The sequence below is a fragment of the Drosophila mojavensis genome, unplaced genomic scaffold (assembly GCF_018153725.1).
Source record: "Drosophila mojavensis isolate 15081-1352.22 unplaced genomic scaffold, ASM1815372v1 contig_36, whole genome shotgun sequence".
In the NCBI taxonomy this organism is placed as follows: Eukaryota; Metazoa; Arthropoda; class Insecta; order Diptera; family Drosophilidae; genus Drosophila; species Drosophila mojavensis.
Genome location: NW_025318858.1, coordinates 22,272,416 through 22,300,093, shown reverse-complemented (window position 1 = coordinate 22,300,093; position 27,678 = coordinate 22,272,416). Strand labels below are relative to the sequence as shown.

At 38.0% G+C, this 27,678-nt stretch overlaps 4 protein-coding genes across 4 annotated transcripts; 1 reads left to right on the top strand and 3 right to left on the bottom strand.

The window, feature by feature from the left end:
* Positions 1-3,576: 3,576 nt before the first annotated feature.
* LOC6577524 lies at positions 3,577-5,434 on the top strand. The gene is made up of 2 exons (XM_002003453.3): positions 3,577-4,377; positions 5,035-5,434. Exons 1-2 carry the CDS (start codon positions 3,623-3,625, stop codon positions 5,330-5,332), a joined length of 1,053 nt encoding a protein of 350 aa, XP_002003489.1. The 5' UTR covers positions 3,577-3,622; the 3' UTR covers positions 5,333-5,434.
* Positions 5,435-11,108: 5,674 nt separating this feature from the next.
* LOC6577523 (protein croquemort) lies at positions 11,109-14,798 on the bottom strand. The gene is made up of 4 exons (XM_002003452.3): positions 14,328-14,798; positions 13,097-13,893; positions 12,241-12,334; positions 11,109-12,162 (listed from the first exon to the last, which is right to left on the bottom strand). Exons 1-4 carry the CDS (start codon positions 14,781-14,783, stop codon positions 11,983-11,985), a joined length of 1,527 nt encoding a protein of 508 aa, XP_002003488.2. The 5' UTR covers positions 14,784-14,798; the 3' UTR covers positions 11,109-11,982.
* Positions 14,799-15,363: 565 nt separating this feature from the next.
* On the bottom strand, positions 15,364-17,327 carry LOC6577522 (protein croquemort). Its single transcript, XM_032729141.2, has 5 exons — positions 17,176-17,327; positions 16,808-17,110; positions 15,929-16,740; positions 15,771-15,861; positions 15,364-15,715 (listed from the first exon to the last, which is right to left on the bottom strand). Exons 1-5 carry the CDS (start codon positions 17,302-17,304, stop codon positions 15,524-15,526), a joined length of 1,527 nt encoding a protein of 508 aa, XP_032585032.1. The 5' UTR covers positions 17,305-17,327; the 3' UTR covers positions 15,364-15,523.
* A 2,159-nt stretch (positions 17,328-19,486) lies between these two features.
* LOC6577521 (phosrestin-2) lies at positions 19,487-21,962 on the bottom strand. The gene is made up of 4 exons (XM_002003450.4): positions 21,707-21,962; positions 19,907-20,714; positions 19,716-19,845; positions 19,487-19,623 (listed from the first exon to the last, which is right to left on the bottom strand). Exons 1-4 carry the CDS (start codon positions 21,813-21,815, stop codon positions 19,576-19,578), a joined length of 1,095 nt encoding a protein of 364 aa, XP_002003486.1. The 5' UTR covers positions 21,816-21,962; the 3' UTR covers positions 19,487-19,575.
* Positions 21,963-27,678: the final 5,716 nt, after the last annotated feature.

Sequence of the window (27,678 nt, the reverse complement as noted above, 5' to 3'; positions counted from 1 at the left end):
TTCCCTCAGCTGCAACATGTCGCACATTGTTGTTGCATGAATTTTACGTGATAAGCAAATATGGGCAAAATATGCAAAAGAAAAGAGGATAGAGGCGTGGCTGGGAAATCAACACAAGCCCGTAAAAAACGAATGTGTATATACATATATGAGCTTGTTCCTGCTACGCGGCAAAGATTTCCAATTTAGATGTCGGTGCGCATATTGTTAATGCCGTTTTTTTTTTTTTATGATTAAGGGGGGCGTGGCAGGTAGTTGCCTGCACAGCGCGAAAAGTGAAAGCTGTTTGCCTGGCAGCCAATCGAATGCCAGCTAATTGGCATACTATGGGACACGTTTTAACCCAGTTTTTCCCTACTCCTTTGTCGTTGCTTTTCGTAAAAGTTTTGCACTAAATTTCGATCAAGCTGCGCATGAGAAAAGCTCGCAATAACAACAACAACGGCAACAAATTGCGAAAATTGCACTGGCAAGGACATTGTGGTATTACTTTTATGAGGTGGTTATTCAAAACTAACAAGAAAACTGCACAAAAACTTTGTTGCCCCTCAAAATAAAAAGTGGAAGAAAAAAATAGAAACAAAAGAAAAGAAAACAACAAACGCTTAACTGTGTGTATTTGTTTTTGACATGCCTGCACTTATTTTTCTCGCCGCAGCAATTTTCGTATAGTACCAAACAACTTGAGTAAGAACAAAACACGTTGTTGATCACATAAAACAGGGCCAGAGACCAGAGCCAGAGCCAGAGCCAGAGACCAGAGACCAGAACGAAAACCAACAACCGACGAAATGCGCGTCAGTTTTTGTTCTTATTGCAAGTTCAAAAGGTAGTACAAGTGGGTACGACATGCAAGAAGCCGTCGACCAGCCGAACTGCCTCCTACAACAATAATAATAATAAAAGAACTAAAACAAAACATTGACATAAATAAGAAAGAGATGGAGAGTCGGCGAGAGAGATAGGAAGGGAGAATGGGGAGTGAGGAGCTGCTGTGACTATGACTGCTAAAACTTTTGCTGTAAAGTCCTTGGCGAAAAAGGTGATATCATTCGTTGGCATAGTTTGACAACTTATAGAAATTTATGAAAGTGTTCGGGAATAAAATTTAATTAGACAAGTACTTTTATTGTGTCATATTTATGTTTACCCAAAAACAAGTTTATGGCTTTAACTATTGATGAATAGCAAAAATATTTGAATTGATTTTTAGTGAAAAACATTGTTAAGTAGCTGGCAAATATTTAATTAATATAATATCTTTAGGAATGTATTTTCCACAATTCAATAACTGCTGAGAAATATAAAATGAATTTTTTATAATGCATATATTATACATTAATAATTTCTTTTTAAAAAATCTGAAAAAAAAAAACAGCTAGAAAAAGGCTAAAAATATGAAAGCATCAGCAAATGAAAAAGGTTTGTTTTTATAAACAAATTAAAATAATGAATACAGTAAATAAAAAATAAATAAATAAAACCACAATCATTTCATAAATTCGTATAAATATTTGCATTAAAAATGAAAATTATCAGCATTGTTGCTTTTTTTTCAACAAAAATTAATCTGTCAAAAAATAATCAGCCAGTCGACTGCAGTCGGTAAATATATTATAATATATTAATACCTGCATATTTTTTCTCAATTTATCGGCTTTCATAAATCTTATCTCTAATCTCTAAAAATCTTATTGAAACTGTTTATTTAAAATATGTTTATAATTAATTAATTTATTTTCAGTCATGATTTCTATATTTACCAGAAAAAAGGCGTTGTTGAGATTTAATATCAGATATATTTCTATCAACTCGAAAGCTAAGCAATACTAAATATATGTCAAGTACTTATCACTTGTAAGATTATTATTATTCTATACTAGAGATAAGCCAAAGTACTCACTTTGACCTTGAAAGGTCACAATGTCATACTTTCAATGCAATCAACGCTACGTTTGAGCATCTACAGCGTATCTAATAGTCGTTCATTCTCCACAATAACCTGTACATACATTGCATTTATTTGCCGTTTTACTAACTACGTCAGTTGCGCTCCAATTTTTTTTTTCAGTTTCTTTTTGTTTATACTTATTAGGAAGCATTTTTTTATGCGCCGGCTGCACGCGGTTTTGTTGTGCTTGTACTTGGGTCATAAATTGTTTTTCTGAACTGAAACTTGAATGCAAATGCAAATGTGCAAAGCTGCAAACTTACTGTAAAACATTATTTTTTGATATGTTAATCGCGTTTTGCGTGCAATTTACCTATTATATGCTCGTTTACATAAATACCAAAAAAACACTCAACTTGCGCGACAGCATTTTATTTTTATTTTATTTTTTTCTGACTTCAGAGTGGAAAATTGCTTTGCCTAGAAACTATGCCGCCGAGAGTACATCTAACTTAAATGAATTAAGAGCAGACTTTCACGCACAAACACACACGCATACACACACACACACATTGAGAGAGACACGCACTTAACACACAATCAGAAATATGCGCACATAAATGCCTGGCATTTTATTGTTTGCCACGCTGAGGTGAGATGTGCGTGTGTATGTGTGTGTGTGTGTTGGCGTCATAAAAGGTGTAAGACTGTCATAAATGCCTGGCAGCAGCCGCAGCAATTGGATTGTGTGTATGTGTGTGTGTGTGTGTGGGCGTCTGCAAGTGTCATAAAATGTGCGTAAAACTTGCTTATGGCATTTATTGATAAAGCGTTTGGCCAATGAATTTTTATTTAAAGCATGTCTTAATAAAAGGTATTTATGGCAAAAGCCTTAGCTTGCATGCCAGCCCACAAAATGAAATAACTATTATTTATACTTGCCCCAGCGCTGCACAGCAATTGCGGCTCACAAATTTCAGCAAACTTTCATCTTTAGTCATGAAATATTCGTTAGTGTTGTGTGAAATGAGATGAAGAAAATTTCGAAACATTAAATGAAATAGAATTTATGAGATTTTCGATTTTATAAATAAATACAGTTTTAAATAAACAAATTCATTTCTTCCAAATAAAGAAAAATAATGCAAATAAAATAAAATAACAAGAGCCGAACTCTTGATAAAATTTGTATTTTATGTAGAAGAAAACTCTAAATATATATCATCTAGAAACATCAGTTTTCTTCTAAATTTAACACAAATTATTGGAACAATTTTGATATGTCACGTACTCCAGTCCTTGCTAAGTCCCTCTTCCACAACATTTTAAAATATATATTTAAAAAAAAAACGTTGTTTATTATTTTCAATAAATTATTACTTTTTAAATCATCTCTAGAGTAAACCCACAGTCCCCTACAAACTCTTTAAAAATTTCTATCTAAAACAGTTAGTTTCCTTCACAAACTCGCTGACTCATGAAGTTTCTTGCACATTTCACAACTTGACAACTTGCTGACATCTATTGGCCCAGATGCTGGGCGGGCCAGCCATTATCGCGTATGGAGACATCTGTTATCTGGCAATGGCGAATGTCAATATCAGTGGGCGATAGTATGATATCTGGCCCGCAAGCTGATAACGAATCATATATAAAAGCCAAAAGAATGCCAAATTTTCAAATTAAATCAGTGCTGCCATTCGATAAAGTAAATCAAATAAGTGGAATAGCATGAAGTCTTTGTGTCTGCTGTTGCTGCTAGTCAGCTCTTCGATTGGGGTTCGCTGTCAACTGCAGTGCAATTCGGGGTCCAGTGTGCGGCAGAAGCGCATTGTCATACGAAATCCGGGAGCTGGGGAGCTGACCAAGCTGGATAGCTGCCACTATGAGGTAGCGCCGTGGAGCGCACAGGTCTGTCAAGTGCGCATCGATTTCGAGCGCTTGGAGCTGGCGCAGCCAAAACTCAATGCCAGCACGCAGCTGCTGGAGTGCGTCGATTTTGTGCAGGTGCAGCGTTTTCAGCTCTGCGGCCGCAACAACGGACAGCATTTGTACGTGCACCTGCAACGCGGCCAGACACTCAAACTGCACTTCAACTTGGCCAGCCACTCGACGCAGTCCACGTGGCAGCTGACGCTAACACAAATCGAGTGTCTGCAGCAGCACACGCAGCAGCCAGCAGCTGCGCCCGCCGCTGCCAATGCGCCCCAGTTGCCGACAGTGCGACCTCTGCTGCCCTTCCTCAGCAATTTGCTGCCACGCACCATTTTTGGGGCCAACTCCGCTGGGGGTCCGGCAGCTCAGCTGCTTCAGACACTGACAGCACCCTTGCCAGCGGATCTGGAACTGCAGGCACCACTCGGCTGTGATCAGTACTGGCGCAGCTCGTCGGGCGGCATTGTTAGCTTCAATTTCGCTGGCGGCGTTTATATGGCCAACATGAAGTATGCCATCTGTGTGGCAGGTGGGGCTGATCGTGAAATCAGGTAAGTGTAGGTGAGAGAGAATGGGGAAAAAAACTTGCGAGATTTTGATTGGAGTTTATTAAGAAAGCTAGATCGTCTGATCTACTTTTATCTAAGGAACAGATTTTATTCAAAAGTTTTTAAGAAATCGGTAAAGTGAAAATCAGGTCGATGGATTCATTTATTATTTCATCTTATACTCATATATCGAGAATTGCCTGAAACAAACTTAGAAAGTATTTCATTGGCGGAAGATAAATTAAAGTTAATTCAGAAAGCTTGACAACCTCTGACGTGAAGTCTCAGTAGGAAAGTTTAGTGAAAGGCTAATGACACCTCATCTCATAACATATTAAACTAATTCCTAACATATTATATAATAGTAATTGAGTAATTTATAAGTTTAAGTTCATTCAAAAGTTTGACAGAATTTAACTAAAAATCTTATTTTGAATTATTTATTTGGAAGTTTATATTAAGCTCTTACACCACATACTTTGAAATATATTGTAAGATTCTGATTGGAGAATGGGGAAATTTTTAATTGGAAATTTAGGCAGAAACTAAAGGACAATTATATTAGGAAACCTCAATCAAAGGTCTATGATCTCACTTAATACCTCATACTGAACTCGCATCTCATCTCATATATAATGTCAAATCTCATTCCCCTTACAGCTACAAGATAGACCACTTTGCTTTATCGAAATTCAATGATGCTCCTGGGCCTGGCTACGACACGGACTGTCACAGTACGGTGCGCACTTTGGGGCGTGCTTCGGACTATCTGTTAATACCCAACTCATATGTGGCCAATAATCAGGCGCTGCAGCCCACCTATTATTGTGGCAATGGCCTGGCTGGCAGCAAACTAATCGCACGTCCGCCCTTCGTCATTCATTTCAGCAGCGATGCTCAGACGAGCGATACTGAAACGGGCTTCCAACTGATATATGCCGTGACACAAGCCATCTAAATTGCATACCATATTATATATATATGTATTTAGGTGTATATATTATATTTGCATATTGGCATTATTAAATGTGGCACAGTTACAGTGGGCCAAACAATACAAGGCAAGGCGTATTCATTTCATTAGATTAACAGTGTAGAATAGTACATGGATTTGGGGCTGAGCAGAGGAGTAAATACTAAATGCAATGGGTACAATTAAATGTGTTTATACAGTGGAATAAGACAGGTTATAGATTAATAAAAAGTATTCAATATAACCCAGAGCTTCAATTGTTTCATGAGCAATTTGTTGAAGAGGGATCTATCTGAGAAGCATTTAATATAAATATTGGCTATATTTCATTGCTAACTTCATAAACTTAATTAAATGAGTTTGAAATATCTTATAAAATAAAAAAACTTTAAATAGCATATAATTATATAAATAAATAAAAAATATTTTAGTATATCTTGTTCTGCACTCAATAATTGCAATAGCAAACTCATTTTATTTGATTATTGAAAATTTATTCAAACATAAATTTTTTTTATTTTTTATTTTATTTATTTATTTTTTTTTGTATGATTTTATATTTTTTGTACATAATTTAGTCGGTAATATGTAATAGGCTTAAGTATTAAAATACTAAACACTCTAAAGCTTTGTGTGTATGCATATCCATAAAGCGAATGAGTTGTAGCTAAACGTATTTGTTCTAAGCTGTTAAGCCTTTAGCTTTAATGGCGACACAGAGGTAGTTTTGTAGTCACATTTATATGCGCTCCGGTCGGTGGCATGCATATCCCGCCTTATGTAAGAGCATGTGGCATGTGTGCTGTATTTACATATATAATTGCAATGTCGTGTTGCGTAACTGAATACGCGCTTATCACGGGAATATCAACGCCCGCTCGCCTGCCAGTCGAAGCGTAGCGCAACTGCATAAGCGGATACGTAAGCATTCATGGATTTTCGCAATGACATTTTGACAGGGTGGTGCTGAGTGGGTGGCTGGGTGGTTTGTCTGCTGAGGTGGTTGCTGCAGCTGCCAGTCTGGCGGTGGCGGCCAGCCGTCTATATACATGTATATGTATGTATATTTAATGTGAATTTAATAAAATGCTGCGGTATAAGTGTGAAAATGTTGTTAAATGCATTTCATGCATTTTGCCAGAAGGCGGCCCAGCGGATGCGGAAGTGAAATTTGCGATTGAATTGATTGAAATGTTTGGCAGCGAAATGAACGATTGAGCGATTTAATGTGTTGTGATGCAGCTGTTCGCATTGCCAGTGCCAGTGGAGCAGGCCAACAGTTTGCGTAAAATAATGTCTAAGGCACAGTTGAGTTGGTTTTTTTTTTTTGTGGAAATTGATGTGAAATGCAATTATGCGCATATAGACAAATGTATATACATATATGTATGTATGTATATTCCGGTGCCATGATGCACTGTAAAGTGCCTGTAAACATGAATGAAATTGCCTTTGCATACGCTGGCAATGGAGCTGGTGCGTCAAGAAATTGCCTTTCAAATATGCATAGTCATATGCTGGAACAAGACGCAATCTGCTGCACACTTTCAGGCGCTAAGCCTCAGCTCGTTTGCCCAACGACAGCTTGCCGGCAATTTATGCAGTCAACTTGGTCAGCAGAGGGCAGCCAGTAGAAGTGTCTCCCTCGTCGAGTCGATAACGCATACACACACACACACACTCACACTCACACAGAGTGTCTTCCTCTCGATGGCCTTAGGCCCGTGCTGTAATGTTTCTATCCTTTGGCAAATTGTTTTTCCAACAGCAGCAGCAGCAGCAGCAGCAGGACTAGCAGCGGCATTAACTGAAGCAGTTTTCAGTTAATGCTGCCATTTTTGGACTTTCCATTTCGATATAGCCTTTGGCTTCTGGCCAACATAAGCTTCGCCGCCAGCTGCTCTTTAAAGTTGACCCACGGCCTTTAGTATAACAATTTCAGAAATTTACGGCTTCTATGCAAAAATGTGCAGCTGCATTTCATTTGCATTTGGCTTGGCGCGGTCAGACAAAGGGCGAGTTTATGGCCGACATTTTATGTGCACTTCATAAAAGCACGCGTCGGCAATTAAAACGCACTTTGCGTCTCACATGGCGTATGCGTTATATTTGCCCGACCATATGCAAACAAACAACAACAATAACAACAACATTTCTGGCAGCTGCTGAATTATGTTTTGTTAGCCGAGCGCAGTTTTAATTACAATGCTTTCTCCACATCCAACTGCCGCGAAAATAATGACAGAGTCCACAAAACATTTAGCAACAAAACGAGCATTAACTAAAATCATGTGCACAAAGTTCAAAATTATATATTATTTGTTGTTGCGGCCATTGGAGAACATAATTAAAAGTCGCTGAGCTCAGATGTTAGATTATGGCCAGTTTTAATATGCAGGCAGATGTCGAAATTGAACATATGCTAATTGTAATTGTAGTCGCTAGAGGGTGAAATACAGATAGTAATTAAATTATATATTAATCATTATTATTTAATTGAATTATTATTTATATAAATTTATTTGATATATTTTATAATATATACATGTTTACATAAATTTTTGTTTGTATATCTATTTTTAATTTTTTTTTATACTTGATTCATTACGCTCTGATCAAGAGCCTTTTGTTCTCTCCATTTTGGCTTTCTGTTGAGCATTTGGGAGAGAGATGTATGATGGAAAGATGAGTAGAGAAACGATCGAAAAGTCAATACAAATTACGTTCACATACATATGCAAATACGAGCATTATCCTCGCATACATACCAATTCACACACAATAGACATTTTGCTTTGCACTTTTTTTTATTTATATTTTTGCTTTGTTTATAATTTTACGAATATTCTCTGGGGTTTGGTTATTTCTTGGCAATTTTCTAGAATATTTTTATTTAATTTATTTATTTAATTCAATTTGTATTATTTTTGCTTTTAACTTTATTGTATTTTATTTAACTTTTGTATTTATTTTCAATTTTCTGATGTTTTTAGGTTTTTGTAAAGTTTTATTATTTATTTATATATCTTTTCTTTGTATAGTTTCTATTTTCTGCCTAGCTTGTATTTCTTTGTTTTATTTATTTTTTTGTAAATTTTCGAGTTATTTGTTATTTTTCTTTGACTCTTTTTTGCAGTTGAATTTATTTTCGGTACTAAATTCGCCAAAAAACTGTTAGACAATAAAGACTATATAATTTGCTAGCGCAAGTCCCATGTGGCAAATGCAATGAAATGGGCAATTTTTACAGTAACACCAAATGCATAAACATATATACATATATCTATATATGTATGTACATATGTATTGCTTTTTTTTTTTTTTTTTTTTTTTGTCTTTTATTTATATATTTTTATATGGAATCTACACGTGGACTCCGCGCTTTGACTTTTCCAAATTGAATTTTTAAATCTGCCACCATTGTCAAGCGAACATTTGCTGTTGCTTTGGTGGCTTAAATTCTTTGGTTTCTTTTTGCTTTTTATTTCAGTTACGAGCCGTATATGTGTGTGTTTGTGTGTGTGTGGGTGGATATGTATTTGTGTGCTACTGTCAACTTTGTGGCGCCTGTCGGACGCCAAAGGCCAGCACAATTTGTGCGCATATGTAACTCGCAGGCAGCTGCAGCATAACACATAGAAAATTGCAACATCAATTCTGCAACAACGAAAAAAAAAAAAAAAAAAAACAGAAAGTGAAAAACGCAAAGATTTATTGTAAAATATGTGAGGCCATATTGTGGTTAACGTTGCATTTAAAAATTTCAACCAAAATTAACTGCAATTCGTTTTATTTTAATTGAGGTTCGCGAGCTGCGAAATGTGTTGCATACTTTTTGGCGCACACAAGAAAATCATTTTGCTGAAATAATAAATTCGTCATGATGCCGGAATAACCCACATCAAAGCTGACCTCGACATATTTGGGACACTTGCTAGGCCTCTCTCCCAACTCAGTTTGAAGGCCATTCGCTACAGCAGCTGAAACACAAACATTTTCATAAACTTAAATGCCAATTAAATAACATTAAATTGTGCGAAAAATGAACCCGAGCAACACTTCACACATAAACTGAAGAGAAAAAAGCACCAAAAACAAGGCAGAAGACCCTGTCGAAGGGCTGTCAACATGACAAAGGAAAAAATTAAGCAGCTAAACAAGGCTTTATAGAGTGAGGAGTGGGCAGCATAACCAAACAAACGAAACCAAGCCAATGGAGTCCAGGGACAAGGGAGAGCAGAGCCGCAAGCCAAACTGAATGCATAAGCCCTACGAGCATGACACTGAGAGAGCATACACAGACACATACAAGGGTGCACATATACAGAAATACATACATATATACATACATATACATTTATGTATGTATAAATACATATACAGACATCCAGAACATGCTTTGGTCTGCACAACACACAAAAGCCAAAACCAACAACATAATCTATGGGTTGTCAACAAAGAGAGAAAGAGAACGAGAGAGAGAGAGAGAGAGAGGGAGAAACCATAAAGGCGACAAAGAAAGCATCCAAAAAGAGTAAGACTCGCCGGCCCTATAAAGCGGAACAGACCAAGAGCAAACAAATTAGTATGCAAGACAGGCAGCAGATTAGGACACCAAAGTTTTCGCGACATAAACGGACAACAGTCGAGCTGACGAGCTGGCCAGCAACAGGAACGACAGCAACAACAATAGAATTTGGCTTATGCATAAAAATGCTCAGCACACACACACACATACTCACACACATACGCATACAAAATACATTTCGGGAGTATATTTTTTTGTGGGCGGCTTTGACAAAATAATGAAGTTGCTCTGTAGCTCGATCTGTTGCTTGCTTACATTAAGCCTCAAAGCAACTGAAAAATAAGGCATTGCCTAAGGTAATACATTGGATTTTTAATGACAATTTCAGGTATTTAAATAGAAAATATACAACTAGATAAAGTTGACTCTTAAGGTAGCAGAAAACTTACTAAATATAATTTATAAAAAAAAAAAATATTTATAAAATAAAACTAATATATGATTGTCTTTTTTTTAATTTATAATTAAATTAGATGTAAATAAATACGATTCGACCCTTTTTAATTTGGATAGAAAAAAAATAAATAAATAAATAATACAAATGTACATAATAACAAATTTAACTTATTTTAATAAATTCATAATTTGAAGTAATATATTTAATTAATTACTTTTATATTTTTATACGCTCTATTTAACACGTGCGCCAAAATGTCTTTCAATTTAATATTAATTTTGTTTAACTCATCCTTCGACACCATCTTTTTTATCTGAGGCATCTCCCAATAGTTGCTAAAGTTTTTGCCAAACGAGAATTTTCCCAATCCTTCATTAATCTAAATACATAAATCAACTGAACCATAGAAAATTATGTGTAAATCAGTTAGCTGTCCCAAATTGTTCATCAAAATGATATAAATATGCTAAGCAAATGAAAAAGCAATTGCAAATCAAACCAATCCGATGCGATTCGAGTTGATAAATAATGTTTGGCCTTAAGTGCCAGTGCATGTGTCTAAATAAATAAATGTATATCATATTTGTGCAGGCATTTGGCACAGTATGTTTGCTGCTCTCAAGTGAAATAAATTGCATCGCCACAGAAAATTCCAATAAAATTTTTGATTAAATTATTTGCTTGAATTTATAAACTAAATTTTATACAAATTTAATGATAATGAATATGAAGCATGAAAATCTGATGAGCTTTTTCAGAATCTAAACATTTTCGTTTAGTCTAGCGTTTTATTATAGAATTTCTGTCAGCACAGCGCTTAGAATCTATAACTGAATTTGAATAAAAAAGTCTTAAAAAACAAAATGAATTATATTTTTAAATCCTTTTCAGCAGCAACTTTTCTCATAACATTTTTCTTTGTGTTCCTGTGCGGCGCTTAATCATAACTTGTGTGTATTTATTAAAGTATGGCCAACACATATTTGCTGCCATATAATTTTCATATTTTCATACATTGTTTAAGCTGCTACGCCACCCACTTCCTGCGCTTTCTAAGCCAGCCTCGGTCTCTGTCTCTCTCTCTCTCTCTCTCTCTCTCTCTCCGTATGTGTGTGTGAGTTCTTCGACAACAATGTGTGTGCAAAACGTAAGTTTGCGTGCCAGGCGCATATAAATTAGCCGCTTATAATATTCTGTTGGCATTTTTCGAATTTCCAGTTAGCAATTTGGTTGGTTATGTATGTGTGTGTGTGAGTATGCCTAGGTGAAAGAGTTCGTACGCCGTAAAGCATGCAGCTTACGTGCTCAAGGCTTTTGCCTCTGTACCACCAGGCACCACACACACACATCAACACTCATACACTCACAAAAAATAAAATACAATTATTAACATATTAATAAATTTTAGCATATCTGAGAGGCCATAATTTCGTGTAATTCTAGACGAGCGCAGCTGGCCAACACCTCAAGGCCCAATTGCCCAAAAACAAACAGCAGCACGCCAATTTGTGTTCAGCAGAAACTCATTTTAATGGCGCACATTTTTTATTAATAATAACCTAATATAATCATTTCTGCACCCAATATTATAACAAGAGCAGTCTTTATCACATAGAAAACCAAAATATGAGGTTAGACATCTTATCAATATCAGCTGTCAACGACTTCGCCACTCTCAAGTGCTGGCACTGGTTCATTGGCTTCAATTTCGCACTCTTTGTGCCATTTATGCTGCTTACTCACAATGATGCCTACGATTAGCATGACGATGGCAATGAGCAGCAGAGCCAGACCTATAAATTGACCTATGGCGGGCAGACTTAAGCTCAGCTGGAATGGAATTGAAGGCATTGAGTGAAAAGAGAAAGCTCGATGAGAGAGAGAGAGAGCTATGATGTTAGAACTGACCTTGAGCAGGCCGATCAGATCATCAGTCAGGTCGGCGTAAAGTTGAATTGTAAAGAGCGGAGCATAGTGATCATAAGCAATATCCCTAAGCAAGCTGAAAGTTAAAATTGTGTGTAGAAAATATTAGAATATACTGAAATATGTATAAAAACTAACAAAAAAATACAAGTTTAAAATTTCACTAATAAATAATTATTAAAAAATTATAGTTTGTTATTAGATTTGAGAATATGGAATATTTAAATAATTAATTGGCTACAAATTCAATGTGGATAATTTTATAATATATTTAAAATTAAAAAAAATAAAAAAAAATAATATAAATAATAAATATTAAAAAAATAAAATAAATAAACAAATCATAATATTTCAACACACATGAACCTGACCGGCAAACAAAAAATACTTAAAGTGTAATTAATAACTATTTGTTTCATGAAAATTGATAAAACTAAGAAAATTAGGTTTTTATACCTACTACTAATTTATTGTTTTGTTAAGAATTTAAATATAATAACTAAATTGAAAATTTGTTTATGTTGTGTATGTTGAGTGGCTATGAAATCAATCTACATAACTGTATATTCCATTAAAAATAATAAAAAAGTATGCAGGAAAACTCTCGCAATTCTCTTATATTCTATGATCCTAACAGTATCGGGGACAATGAAAGGGAGAGAAATGCAAACCCAAATAGAAATTAGAATATTTAATGTGACATATGAAAAACTTGGCCATATGCCGAATATACTTTGTAGACATACAATAGTATGCAAATATAGCATCATATATGAAACCTAGATATGTGTCACAGATAGATGGTTAGCATATAGAACAAATATGCAAATATACTCACTCGATAGCCTCGTCCCGCTGCACTAGCGCACTGATCATAACTTGTCCCTTCAGGCTTAGTGGTATGCCCAGTGTCGGTTCCATTACCACATACATGCCATGCTCTGCGGGATTTGGGCGTAGGCCCGTCGTATTTCTTCTATAGTACTCATCGGTCATGTAGAAGTGCGGATGCGATACGTAAATGGGTCCGCGCTTGGCGACTGGTGAGAAATCTAGCACACCATTCAGTGGACATTCGTGTTTGGCAACACAAAAACATTTCGTATCCGGCGCCAGTTGGCCGTTGTCGAAGCTCAGCTGGCTGGTCTCGTAGCGCCAGGCAGCGATGCCCTCAACTGTGACATTCGCCATGCTGTACAGATTTATGTAGCGCGCTGCATCTGGCAAAAATATGGAAATTGTCTCGTGCCACTGGCGACCCGGCGCCCACAGCTCACCCGTGCTGCCATTGACCTTGCCGCACTCGCCCTCGTAGTAGCCCGTATGGACGCTGCCATTCCACATCTGCAGCTCGCCCATCCAACTGAGATCACCCCGACCCGTGTGTATTGTGAAATTTCCCTCGGCCGTCTTCGAATTGTTGCGCTGATAGAACCAGCCGAAATGGTCGCTAAATATGGGCAATAGCGGCGAGTGCAGACGCTCAACAAAGTCAATAAGCGAGTCGTAAAACCCATCGAATAGCCATTGTCCGGCCGTATGTCTCATGTAGGTGCCACCACCCTCACGATTCAGCGCAAAGTTCATAATCTTGCGCAGCGTGCGACGCTTTCTGCGCACATAGCGGGCGGCCGTCTGCAGTTTTCGCGATAAATAAATACATATTTTGTGTAAAAATAGCAGACAGGGATAACTAAAATAGGCATATTTAGGGGGAATGACACTAACGTAATGCTGACATTTTTGCCTTGGCATCACATAGAAAAATTCAATATTTAAAGAAATTTTGTTAGTGCATTCAGCAATTAAAGATTGCCGAAAATTAAATAAATAGATGTTAAATTTAAAGTAAGATATCAATTCATTAAGGAACTGTAGCATAAGTAAAATATTTCATGTTATTTTTGAGACTTCAGAATAATATTATATATTATTTATATTATTTAAAACCATTTTTTATGTTAGAAAAGATATCAAATTTAACTGTTTATATAGACCTAAAACATGCTCACAATAATTGTGCTCAAAGTCCAATTCACCCCAACATATTCTTTTTCAATTCTACTCACCAGTGTTGGAAAGTGCGGCGTCACAATGACATCGTCTAGACTGCCATTTGATTTTTCTGGCAAAAAATGCCAGACTCGACGTCCGTAATAGGTAACCTCCGGCTGCTGCCACACCAGGTCCACTTTCTCCTTATAGTCGCTGAACGTGTAGGGGCCCAGCTGTTCGAAATTCGGTTTCACTGCAGCATTATTTAAGTCCTCCGGATTGGTCCAATTGAAGAGATAGAACGTTGTAAACGCCGGTGTCGGTGTCGTCACCCAGGACTTGTATATGAAGGAGTTGGGAGCCAATGGCAGCAGGCCACGCACCAATTGACGACACAAGCTGGGCCAGGCCGAAAGCAAAGCAGTTCCCACTAACAGCAAAAAGCCGCCCAGGCCAAAGACCCAGAGCTTCTGTTGGCGCACACTGCAGCAGTCGCAACACATTTTGCAACTGATTGGGAAAGTTGCCATTGCGTGTACAAATAATTAGAATTTGATTAACACATATACTATATGTATGTATTTGCGATATTCTTTTAATCGGTTAAGCAAAATTGTTGTTCTAAGTAGATGCTAAGTTTCTTTATAGTATTCATTGCTTTAAGCTGATAGCGACTAATTTGATCACTAGGTTAATCAGCCACTCTTGTCTATTTTTAGATTTGCCACCTGTGAGTAAATTGATATCTAAATGCTGCATAGCTATGGGCTGGCTAAAGGTTTTGTCTCTGCTTGGCCATGCCTATAAAGACCACTATTGGGGTTTCTACTGTCGCCTGTGTTTATGTAGCACTATTTCTATCCAACCTATGATAAAGACACTTCGTACTCAGCAGCAATAACATCACAAAGACATACCTTTTAGAGAGCGTTTTTATTTGAAATATTGATTTTCTTTGGTTAAATGATACCAATATAAATAATAAATAAATATAAAAATTTCTCTTCCATGAGTAGAAAAATAGAAATAGAAATAAAGAAGAGAAAATACCATTTTAATCTCTCTTCATAAAATAAAATTACTTTAAAGGTTTATTAAATTGCTGTTCCATAATTTATCAAATTTAATTTTATTTTTATAATAATAATTATTTGTAAATTTAGAAAAATAAATAAACAAGTCACAACCGAAAAATCACATTTGCTCTATTTGTCGTATAAATATTGCTTGAAAAGAGTCCGCAGCTTTTTGGATTAGCTTAATTGCCTTTTTATTGGTCAGCTCTAATTGAGTCATTTGTGTGCTGCGTATCGGAATTGATAAGCGCCAACTTATCAGCGGCTGCCTGACCATACCACTTGCGTTTGAGGGTGAGGAAAATTCCTACAGCCAAAAGGATGCAGCCCAAGCAGAGAAAACCAATGCCCGTATAGCATCCAATCGAAGGTAGATTTAGAGCCAGCTATAAAGAAATGTCATGAATGAGCTGCAAGGGAACTTAAGTGCCATATATTTACCTTCAGCTCTGCGGCCAGTTCTTTGTTGATAACAGCTGAGCTGGAGGATGTGAAGAGTGGCGCATAGAAGGACGGGATGCCCTTCAAGATGCTGTGTGTGTTAAATTACATGGTTTAGGTACCTCTGAAATATCTCTATAAATAGATTCCAAACTCACTCAATGTCCTTATCCGGCTCGATTAGGAGTGAGATCATGACAGCTGCATTCACCTCTAGAGGAACACCCATTTTGCGCTCCATTATGATGAAGAAATTGTGACGCTCGTAGTCCGGCTGAAAGCCATTTACAGTGCTCGAATAACTCTCGTCCGCGTACATGAAATGATCTGCCGAGAGATACATTGGCGCCCCATCGCCACAGGGGCCCAAATCGGTGGCGCCCGAGGCTGGACAATTATTGGGCTGCCTGTCGACGGGACAATAGCATTTCATGTTTCCATTTCGTTGTCCATTATCAAAGGTGTGTGGCGTCACCTCGTACTTCCAGCCCTGAATGCCCTCAATCTCGTAGCTCTGACCCGTGTACTCCAAATTGATAATGCGACAAGTATCGGTTATGTATATGGTAAGCGCCTTTTCCTTCGGCTCATCGGGCACAAAGAGGTCTGAGGTGCTGCCATTCAGGCGTCCGCACTCACCCTCATACCAGCCCGTATGATTGACACCATTCCAGAATTTAATTTCGCCCATTTCTTTGATTGAGCCGACGCCCGTGTGCACGGTGAAGACGCCCTCAAAATTCTCCGAGTTGTTTCGATTCAGAAACCACGCGAATTGGTCTGTCTCCACTGGCGGCACCAAGGGATTGTTCAAGGACATGGCATAATGCAAAAACTCATCGTAGAAACCATCGAAGAGCCACTCGCTGGCCGTGTGGGTCACATACAGTGCACCGCCGTTGGCATTGAGGGCAATGTTGAAACCCGCTTTAATTGGCTTGAGACTATCGCGTATGGAAGCCGCCGCAGCCTGAAATGCAATGAGTATCGTCTATAGGTATTACATTTCTTTTGGCACTTTCGCTGGGAGTACTCACAATGGATGGCAGATGAGGCACAGTGACCAGGTCTGTTTGCTTGCCCCCGGACATTTGCTCCTCCCAGAACCAGGTGCGACGCGGCTTGAACGTAACTGTATTGTTCGCATGCCACTGCAAATCCATTTTCAGGCGCTCCTCGCGGTAGACATACGGTCCGACCTGTTGGAAATTTGGCTTAACGCCATGCAACTTTACCTCCTCCGCGTTCGTCCAGTTCCACAGATACATTTTCATATAGACGGGTATGGGCAGCTGTTCCCATTTGTCAAATGTCTTCGATGTCGGCGTCAGGGGCAGAGACTAAGTGTGTAAGTGTCCAAGTATGTATTAGAATGCATATGCAGAGAAATTCGAGATCAACCTGCCTTCATAACAATATCATCGATTATATCGGGCCACCAGATTATAAAAAATAGACCCGATACGGCAAACAGTACTCCAAGGCCAAAGACCCAGGCCTTCTGTTGGGTCACTCCACAGCAGCGACAGCACATCGCGACGTCTGCATTCGAAATGCCTTCAATGAAAGCCAATTTTAGTTTGTTAACTATTCTAATATTGCTTAATCGCAGCTAGGCCTCTCTCTCTCTCTCTCTCTCTCTTTTCGTATGCAATAATCGCAGTTTAACTATAATCTGTTTTATTTTATTTTTTTTTTTATTACTCACTTTTAATGGCCCTCTCGAAATTTATTAGTCTATGCATAGCCGCGGTTGGCCAGATGTGCGAGCCATGCACTCCATGAAACTCAACAAGTCTGATAGGATTTCAGGGTTACCATGCTTATCAATGGCACGATTAGCGGTAGTCTAAAAGCTTACTCATAAGTAACTGGCAACAGACGACAATGCCCTCAGACAAAGCGAATTTAATGGTAATTATCAGAGTTTTATGATCGAATTTGAGTGCGAAAATTATAATATAAATTGGATTCTTCATTAAGTTTGTAGCTACTTAGGCAATCGGTACAACAACTTATATAATCAACAACTGTTATACTTAGCAACTGATTATATAGCAGCTGTTATATGAGTTGAGCCTAGAAACTGTTATTCGAATGTAATATTCAACAACTGAAAACATGAAAACAGTTATAATGGACAATTTTTTATACTTCGCAATAAGAATACTTAGCGACTGTTATTTTGTTAACATCTTCTACTTAACAATGATAATGATATTTATCAACTGTTATACATTAAAAAGTTATATTCTTCAAAGCAATAATTGTTAGTAATTCTTTTGGCTACCGAAAATATCTTAGCCCCCTATCAGTTTTACTTAATCAGTCTTCATTTTTAACTGTCTTCATTTTGCTTGACAAGTGCTATAACTTATAACTGTTATACTCAAAATTACTTAACTATACTTACTTACTTACTTCAACTTCATCCAAATTGTTAAATTCATGATTGTACGCCATTCGATTTCGATTCTCAACTATGCATCATTACACTATCCTGATTGCAATTATAACTTGGTTGCCAAGCCTAGCAACAAAACGCATTATTACGGTAAACACTTAACCACACACAGAGAAGCAAACACATGCTTCGCCAGAATGGATTATGTATAATTCCACCACAGATGCCACATGGGTCGGTAGCTCAACATGAGAATTGCTGGAGATTATGCATTTATTCAAGTGCATTTTGGCAAGCAAATGCAAGTGCAACTGCAACTGCGAGTGCAACTGCTGCATATGGAATTAATATGCCCCTTGTTTATAATGCAACATATTGGCCAGGCTGCCAAAATCAATATGCTATATGCTAATCGCAATGTTTACTTTTGCGGCTACCTGTATTTCAATTAATCTCTGCCTCGCAACATCAGCCAAATTAAAGTAAACCAATGCATCGATGCGGCTGGCACTTTACGCAAATTCAATAGCAATTGGCAGTTCTAAATGCCAATCGAATGTTTAATTACAACAGCAGGTAAAAATATTGAGCTATGTAGACCTTGAATGCATTAATTACTCGCCTCTGCCTTTGTGTGCCACTCGATTAGCTTATCTTGACTTGATTAAACGAGGTGTAACATAAATATAGTTAGACCCGAGAAACCTAATTGCACTAGCAACTGCTGTTATCAGCCAAAAAAAAAAAAAAATATTATAAGTGGCTTAACATTTTGACAACATAATTGAAATGGGTGTGTGCGGAGCCGAGTGACTAAATAAATAAAGTAAATAAATAGTTGTTTATAGCTAGAAAATAAAAATAGTGGAGTGATACTTTTACTGCGACTAATCTCTATATCTAAAGCTTTTGGGAAATTCGTATACATGTTTGCAATGGAATCAAATTTTTTAAGATTTTAATTGCCGCTCACATTTCCAGTATAATTATTACTGGCTCTACCTATATACCTATATATACCTGTAAATATTTGACTTTTATTTTCTGGCTTAAAAAGGAAGCAAATTTGAATCCATTTTTATTTCACATTCGAATTCTTTAGCTGCTTAAAACTCTTATTCACAGGAAATTTTTTTTTTATTGATTTTGATTGATAACATAAAATATAAGTTGTATTTATAGCGATTACATACACATACACACATATATTGAAAATAGGTTTGTTAGTTTACGAAAAGTTACGACGACTGCAGACTTCAGAACATTTCAGCAACATCAGCTTTGTTTAGTTTTGTTTGTTAATAATACCATATAACAGTTTGATTAAGTTTTATTCTTTCTAAATAAATATATGCACTTTGTATTCGTTTTTGGTGGAGGTAGCTGCATTTTTTTTTTGGCTTAGGCCTCAACGGAGCCTTCAGCTTCCAACTGAGCCTTGCGGCTGGGCTGTATGAGAGACAGAGAGAGAGAGAGAGAGAGAAAGAGAGGGAGAGAATGTTATCGATTTGGTTTATTGTTTGGTTTTTGGTAATAACTACCTTGGGATGCATGAGTATGAAGGGCAGCTCGGCGCATAGCTCGCCGCCCAGAGCGCCCAGGAAGAGCTTCACCTTGACCGCATAGGAAACAATGATGCCGAAGGCATCGCGAGCATCCTGACTGGCAATGCTGTGAATGTCAAAATTAAAGTTGAAGTGCTGGCAGGACCTTTGGGTGTTCTTCAGCTTACAGTGTGGTGGAGGCCAGTGCGGTGTCCTTGCGTTTGATGTCGCCCTCGACGGCAATGCCAGCGCGATCGCAGTTGGCCACCAGCGTGGGCACCAGATACATGACCTTCTGCAGGCTGGAGCCCGGATTCAGTGGGCAACCCTCGCTGGTCTCCATGAAGGCAATCGTGTTGCGGAACTGTCCATTCTGGAAGAGTACCACATCGACGCCCTGCTGCACCATGGCCTTGATCTTCTTCACAACCTTGTTCGAGTTATTGCGCACGCAAATGTTCACCGATATCTTCTCGCCATGATGGTAGAGCTGCTTGTCCAGGGTCACCTCCAGCTCCAGCTCTCCGGGCGACAGCAGGAAGTCCTTGCGCACCACTGTGCACGGCTGCAAGCCCTGCTTGGTGGGTGCATACTGCACCTTGCGTATGCCCAGATTGATGGTGCTGCGACGATGCGAGCGATCGCAATCGTTGTCGCCCGTAAAGACCTTCACGAAGTACTGCACACCACAGGGCTGGCTCTCGTCGCTGGCCTTCTGCTGCAGCACCACCGAGGCGGGTGAGCTGGTGGGCATTTGCATGACAAAGGGGATGGCATTGGAGCCGAGCTTCTTGAGCAGACGCTCCTGCATCTTGGTCAGCTGGATGTCCTGCTTCTGTTGCGGGTACACCTGCTGCGAGACGAGCGTCAGCTCCTTCTGGAAACGCAATCCAATCATTTCATCATCCTCGCGTCCGTACCGAAAGTTGCAGACGAGCTGCACGAAGATCTTGCGATTCTGTCGCACGTACTCATCGTCCAGCACAATGATGCCATCTGCAAATGGACATGCGAAATTAATTGGACTAGACCTGACCGGAAATACGCCCACCACCACGGCCACGCCCCGACACGTGTTTCGGCCAACTATTCCACGCTCGAACAATTAACACGTAACTAATAAGCAGCTTTGTGGCTGCCACAGCTGCCTCTGCCCCATTGCATAAATTAGAACGTAATTTAATTAAAGCCCAACCAGATCAACTGATTAAGTCTTGTACGTATGCTTAGGTGAAATCGTTAATTCTATCTAAAATCTAGTGGATAATCATTATGCCTAGAGCTATATAATCAATCCATGAATATATTGTCAAATATATAAGGCTTTATTTCCTTACTATCTGTATGGACTTAAGAAATTCAGAAGTTGAATAAAACATGGAAATTTGAAGCTTAATTACGCTTGATTGACTTTTATAAAATCTACAAATTATGAGTTAGTAATAAATGATCATTATTTATTTTAAGAAAAAATTGTTAAAATTGAATTTATAGAAATTTGTTTTACAATATTTTTTATTTTTTGATTTTAAGCATTAAAAATCGTTTTAAAAAATAAAAGCAAATAATTTAAAATTCAACTTCAATTTTAAAATTGATTTTTTTGTTTTTTTTTTTTTTTTATATATATTCTTAAATTTTATTTTAAGTTAAAAATTCTTTAATTCTTTTCCAGTAATATTTATTAAAAAATAAAAACCAATTTTATGATTTTTTTTTTTTTATTTTGAAATATTTATTCAGTGTTATGTTATATTTCTTTAAATATAAACACTTTTCTATATCACGCCTATAGTTGTTACCACTGTGAAATATTTCTTGACTTTTATAAATAATATTTACTTAAATGGAAGCACTTAATAAATTATTTCTTTGTTACACAAAACTCGAGCAAACAAATAATGATCTGAGTAATATTTGATCTGATCTTCGCGTGTGTTTTTATTATGTTTCATCATAATCCATCATAACCACCGATAACCACCTACCGATTGGTTCCACCTGTGTCACCGAATCCACAAACTCACGCCTATTCATATAGAGCGTGATCATGTTGTTCGGCGCACATTTTTTAAACACTTTGAAGTTAACAACCATTTTGCTGAAATTGTTTGTTTTGTTTCGATTCTTTCGTTATACAATCCCCAAAAAAAATGTGTGCTATCGCGCACGCCTCGTTTATTTGTATTGTTTGTCAAATTTTGAACTACGCCGCGTTGCGTTGTTCGCGTCGTTTTCAATTAGCGGCCAGCGACAATCCGTCATTTATACCTGGCATTCGCAGTGCCGTGGTGCAAATTCAATTAGCTCGCTTTGCTGCATATTTCTGGCAATCTAAAGAATGCACTGGCGTTGCGGTCATAGGGCTTCGTTGGCGGTGGCGGTGGTGCTGCGGCTGGCCTATGCCTGTGCCTTTGATATTGACATTGCCCGAGCCCAGAGCGAAATAAATCGATGGGTCGGCCATTAAATAATACGCGCACTACATGGCGTATTAGCAATGCAAAAATAGCTAACTTAACAAAATCAATAAGGCGTGCGTGCAACAGTGTTCAGCCTTCAGCTTCGAATCCGTCTCACTTCATTATTTTACGCCAGTCTTGAGGCATGGTGCCTGACGCATGCGAAATTTATTACGTATACGCACAGACTTGTGGCGTAATTTGAGCTAATTAAATTGTTAGCGAGTGAAGGCAAATATTTGTTAGAATTTAATATAACTATTTAATGACAGAAAAAAGAATTTGTTAGCTGGCAGAAGAGAAATGTTTTAATAATAAAAGTGGCTAAAAATGAAGAACAACCTTTGGAGAAAGGGTAAAAAAAACAAAATTTTGGCTAAATATACCTTATATATATAATTTTAATGTGCTCTTTAACATAATATCACAATATATATTTATGAATGATGGTATGAAAAGATTTGTTAATTTAAATATAAAAATTTGACATATTCATTTTCATTATTCATATTGATAAATTTAATATTGTTTTTTTTTTTTTTTTTGGTTTGCTTTTTTTTTTTTATTGCTTTAATATAAAAAAAACAAGTAAGAACGTTGCAGTCGGGCGTTACCGACTGCGGAATACTCATTCACATCCCATCAACAATTTAGTAGTTAAGTTTCGCTCTAATACTGTAGAATATACAGGTTTTTCCGATTTGCCACGCCCCTAGTGGGCGGATCGGGAAAATTTTAACACTTTATAAATCGGAGATATACACGAGTATGTGTTCCAAATTTCAAGTCTCTAGCTTCAATAGCGCCGAAATAGATTGCGTTCATACGGACAGACGGACAGACGGACAGACGGACGGACGGACAGACGGACAGACGGACGGACAGCAAGACGGACATTGCACAAAACCAATATACTGATTCACTTTCGTGAATGAGTATAAAAAAGAAATCAATTTAGAGAAACAGCGCAAATCCACATGAGGCTTTTCGTAAGTATCATTGAACTTTTAAGTTTGCCCACTGGAGCATTAAGTCTACAAAGTTTCTAAGATATTGCGACAATATTTCATAAGCAACGAATATGTTGTAAAGTATTTTAATTGGACAGCCCAAAGCTGGCCACATAAAGGGAATTCAAAGTGTCCTCTCTTAAATATTCTAAATAATTCAAGCCTGTTTCACGAATGTGCAGACACACTTGAGTCAGTGCATTGAATAATGTATGTAAAAATATGCCAGACTCTGGGCACAGAGACTCGCTCGTCCTTACTCAACTAAATCACATTAACATAAAGTTGGCTACTTAGCAAAGTCAATGAACGTAATTATTATGCTCTCCACTGACATTAAAAAAAAAAAAAAAAAACAAAAAATAGAAGAAAATATGAACAAAGTTCTGTCGACTATATGCATATATACATATTCCGGCTTGTTGTGTGGTTGTAGTGCGGCACGTAACATTAGCATGTGTGTTGGGCTGGGGCACTGAGCAGTGTCTGGTCGCTCGGGTCCAACAAAACCGACAATGAGGCTCTTAATAATAGCAAAACTTTAGCACTTACATTGTGTGCTTCGGCCGGGGCCGAGGCTGGGGCTGGTGATGGGTGTGTCTGAATGACCATTTAAATGCTTTAGCTGGCACATAATTGAACTAAAGTGAGGCGTAGATATTATCGTGCATGGCTGATGCAATGCTCGAGCAATGTGGCGAGTGCCTGATTTATAAGTGTTACAAGTATCAATAGCTAGTATGTGCCTTAGACTCTATAGATGCACTCGGGATTCATCAAGTTTACAGATCAATCAAGCGCCGGCAGACTGCAACTTAAGTGCTGTTGGCCGGCACAAAAGCTGTCTATGGTAATTCATGGCATACATTTACATATATGTACATATGTATACATATGTGCACATGCTCCTACTCACTGGGCAAGACTTCGCGCTACAATGACAACCACAAAGCTTCAGCAACAACAAGGCCAACTTCAATTATCTGCACGCATTGGCGCCTCTCAGCGTCTGCCAAGCTCTCATTCGCTATTCCTTTTAGCCTCAAAGTGGCAATCCTTTGGCCAACATTTCATTTGAGACTTGAGTAGCTATTGAAATATTAAAGTTTAGGTAGAAGGCAGTAAAGCACTTTAATTGAATTTAATTCGTGCAGATATCCGAACAGGTCTTTCCTTAGTGAAATAATAGTAAATGTAATTAGTTAATCAATCAAATGCAGCTAGTTAAGAGCTTAATAGTGAAACTGCAGAGAATATGCAGTTTTAGCTATAATTTGTCAATTTAGCTGTTTCTGGCTAGAAGTTTGAATATGAAGAGAAATGTGGCTTCAAGGCGAAAGTTACTTTATATCTTTATTAATTTATTTTTATTTTTATTAATTTATATTATTTATATATTTTTATAATTTTTATTTTACTTTTTTTAATTACTTTATATAATTTATTTAACTAAATGAGATAGAATTTATTAAATTGGAGTCCAAACGACTCAGGATACCATTCCTGGAAACAGTCTCATTCTAGGTATCCCGGCTCTGCAATTGTCGGCTCATTATAGACTAGAATCAACAATAAGGAACTCCGGAATTCTCTCCATATTTCCGCTATAACTAAGCACAAATCATTGTGATACTGATGTAGCTGGCTTCAACTGTGGCGACTATATTGAAATGGAATTTGAAAATTGAAAGCAGTTGCACAATTAGATTGAAATGCATACACACACACACACACACACACACACACACAAATACATACACACACGCATACATATACACACCCATACACTGGCTCTTTTGAGCCAGTTGCAGCTAATTTGACGCAATTCAATTGCCTGTTGCAAGACAAAAGCTAAAGCCAAATTGTGCTGAGCAATCAATGAGATTGCCACATCCTCAAACTGCCGCCAAGTGCAATTGTCGTTGGCCGAATTGGCGAATTGGGCGCACCCACTGCAGGCGCTGACGCCAGCCAGCGAATCCATTCAAGTACACTAGGCATAGGCGGCTTTTGGCTGAAAATGAAGCCAGCTTAAAGAGCAGGCCTTTTAGCCGAAGCGCTAATATTGATGAGTGGCACGTACGCGGTGGTAGCTATAAATTTATGGGCCAGTTGGACAAATTGAACATCAGTTTTGTCTATAGCATTACGATTATCCAGGGCCAACAGCACGTAAAATTGCAGCGAAACCAAAAACAACATCAAATTCTTCTTGTCTCATTGAAGGCGAAAGGCAAACAACACAAAATAAGAAGGAGAAAAAAGAAAAAAGAAGACAAAAATTGGCAACATTGGCGCCAACACAAATGTCACCAGCGACAGCAGCAACAACAACAACTGCAACAAGGCAAAGAGGTATGCTCAGCTAGGCGATACCCTGTAGATGGAGACAGGCATAAAGCATGCTAAAGTGAGTAAATAAAGGTTAGATGAGATGTTGTAGATGCAAGAGCTGGCCGAGAGACTGAATACTCACTTGAGGTTAATGGTTGAAGAGCAATTGGCTTGGGATAAAACATATCAGGTTGTCTCTAGCAACTTTCAAATTATTTGTCTGCACAATTTTTCAATTTTTAAAATTACATATTTTCTATTCAATTTCAACTTAATGAATGGTGTTTGGCAATAATTTAAGAGTTTAGACTAAGAAATAGGCCTTTTCTACTTAGATATTTATTTACAAACATGACATATGGCATATTCATACATTGTTTATAAAACTTGATTACTATATAGAGTAGTAGGGTATACAAGAACTGTAGAAAATGTGAAGTTTAAATCAGAAACTCAAGGCAAATCTAATTGAAGGCAACAGATTTATTTATTGATTTTCTAATATGTATAATAGGTCAATATATTCATATATCCATAGAGCTATAGAAATATATAGGTGAAACTCTAAGTATGTTTACTATATCAATTGCAGACAATTACATTTTTTTTTTTTTTGCTAAGTAAATATATTACATTGTATTCGATTATATACTCTACCGGCTTAATAACTCCTGCAACCTTGCCACTGTTGCATGCATTGCTACAATTGCCATTCACCCCAAGCTTGTGCCCATTTTTAATGGGTATCGTTTGTTACGGCAACATTTGTGGAGGGTTCAGGCAACACCAACAAACGGCAATCAACGTTGTCGCAGTCGCTTCCATTTCCAGTTGCCATTAGTTGAAGGAAACAGCCAGACCTCCTGGCAAGGCGAAAAAAAAAAAAAAAACCGAGGCAGCCAAGAATCCTCAAGTGCTGCATGAGCGAACTTTGGCAGGCGGGCAACGTGAGGCAAGCAGCGGGACGAAGCATACGACGTCAGCGTCGTGGCTGACGATGTGCAAACTGGCGAAGTGACAGCAAATGGCGCGGAAACTGTGTGCGCCAACGTCAACTAATCGTGGGTGAACAAATCTCACTATATATCTAACACACACACACACAGAGGGGTAAATAAATACATACATAGAAATATGGACAAGTGTACTTGTGTGTGTGTCTGCCCGTCAGGTGTTTACTGTTATGGCCTCGGCAACCGGGCCTGCTGCCACTCGACTGCAAATGGTGCTTGCCACGCCCCATACGACCATACCACAGGCGTCATGGTCATGCAATGATTGCTTTGACATTTGCATTGATGCGTGCAGCGCCAATTACAGCAGCGGCAGCAGCAGAGACAGCGGCAGAGACAGCGGCAGAGCGTCTGTGGCCACTGTTGATGAGCTGACTTTGAGCTGCAAATACTGAAATCGAATTCAATTGCAATGCCACAAGCAAATGGACAGTGGGCGGGCACACCAGCCAGAAAACACCACAGCGAGCCCTCAATTTAAGTCAATTATAAAATGGTATCAGGTGTCAGCGTTGGCAATTAGCTGGTACATTTATGCGATTTATAGTTACATATTTACAAGAGTAAGGGCTTTTATAAGTTATTCATTTTATATATTCTAGTGCCGACATTTATCTATATTATTCTAAAAAACAATGTATTAATATCGGGAAATCAGGGTATAATGGTTTTGTGAAAAATTATGTAACGGGCAGAAGGAGGCGTGGCAGACCCCACAAAGTATATATATTCTTGATCAGCGCAACGAGCTGAGTCGATATAGCCCTGTCCGTCTGTCCGTCCGTCCGTCCGTCCGTCTGTCCGTCTGTCCCTCCGTCCCTCCGTCCGTCCGTATGAGTGCGTCGATCTCAGAAATTATAAAAGCTAGAGAGCTGAAATTTGGCATGCATACTCGTGTGTACCATACGCAGTATGAGTTTGCTTTATTTTTTCGATATATCATCCGATAACTTTTTTATCGAGAATAATCGAAAAATTGATTTTGTTTTTTCAGCCTCATTAGAATACTATTAGATTCGGACTTAGAGTATCAGCTTGGAGGGTTCAGGGTATCTCCTAGTCGAGCAGTCTCGACTAGAACCTTCTTACTTGTTTTGTATTGCCGTCACCAACTTCCTTTTGTTGACTATTATGTCAAACA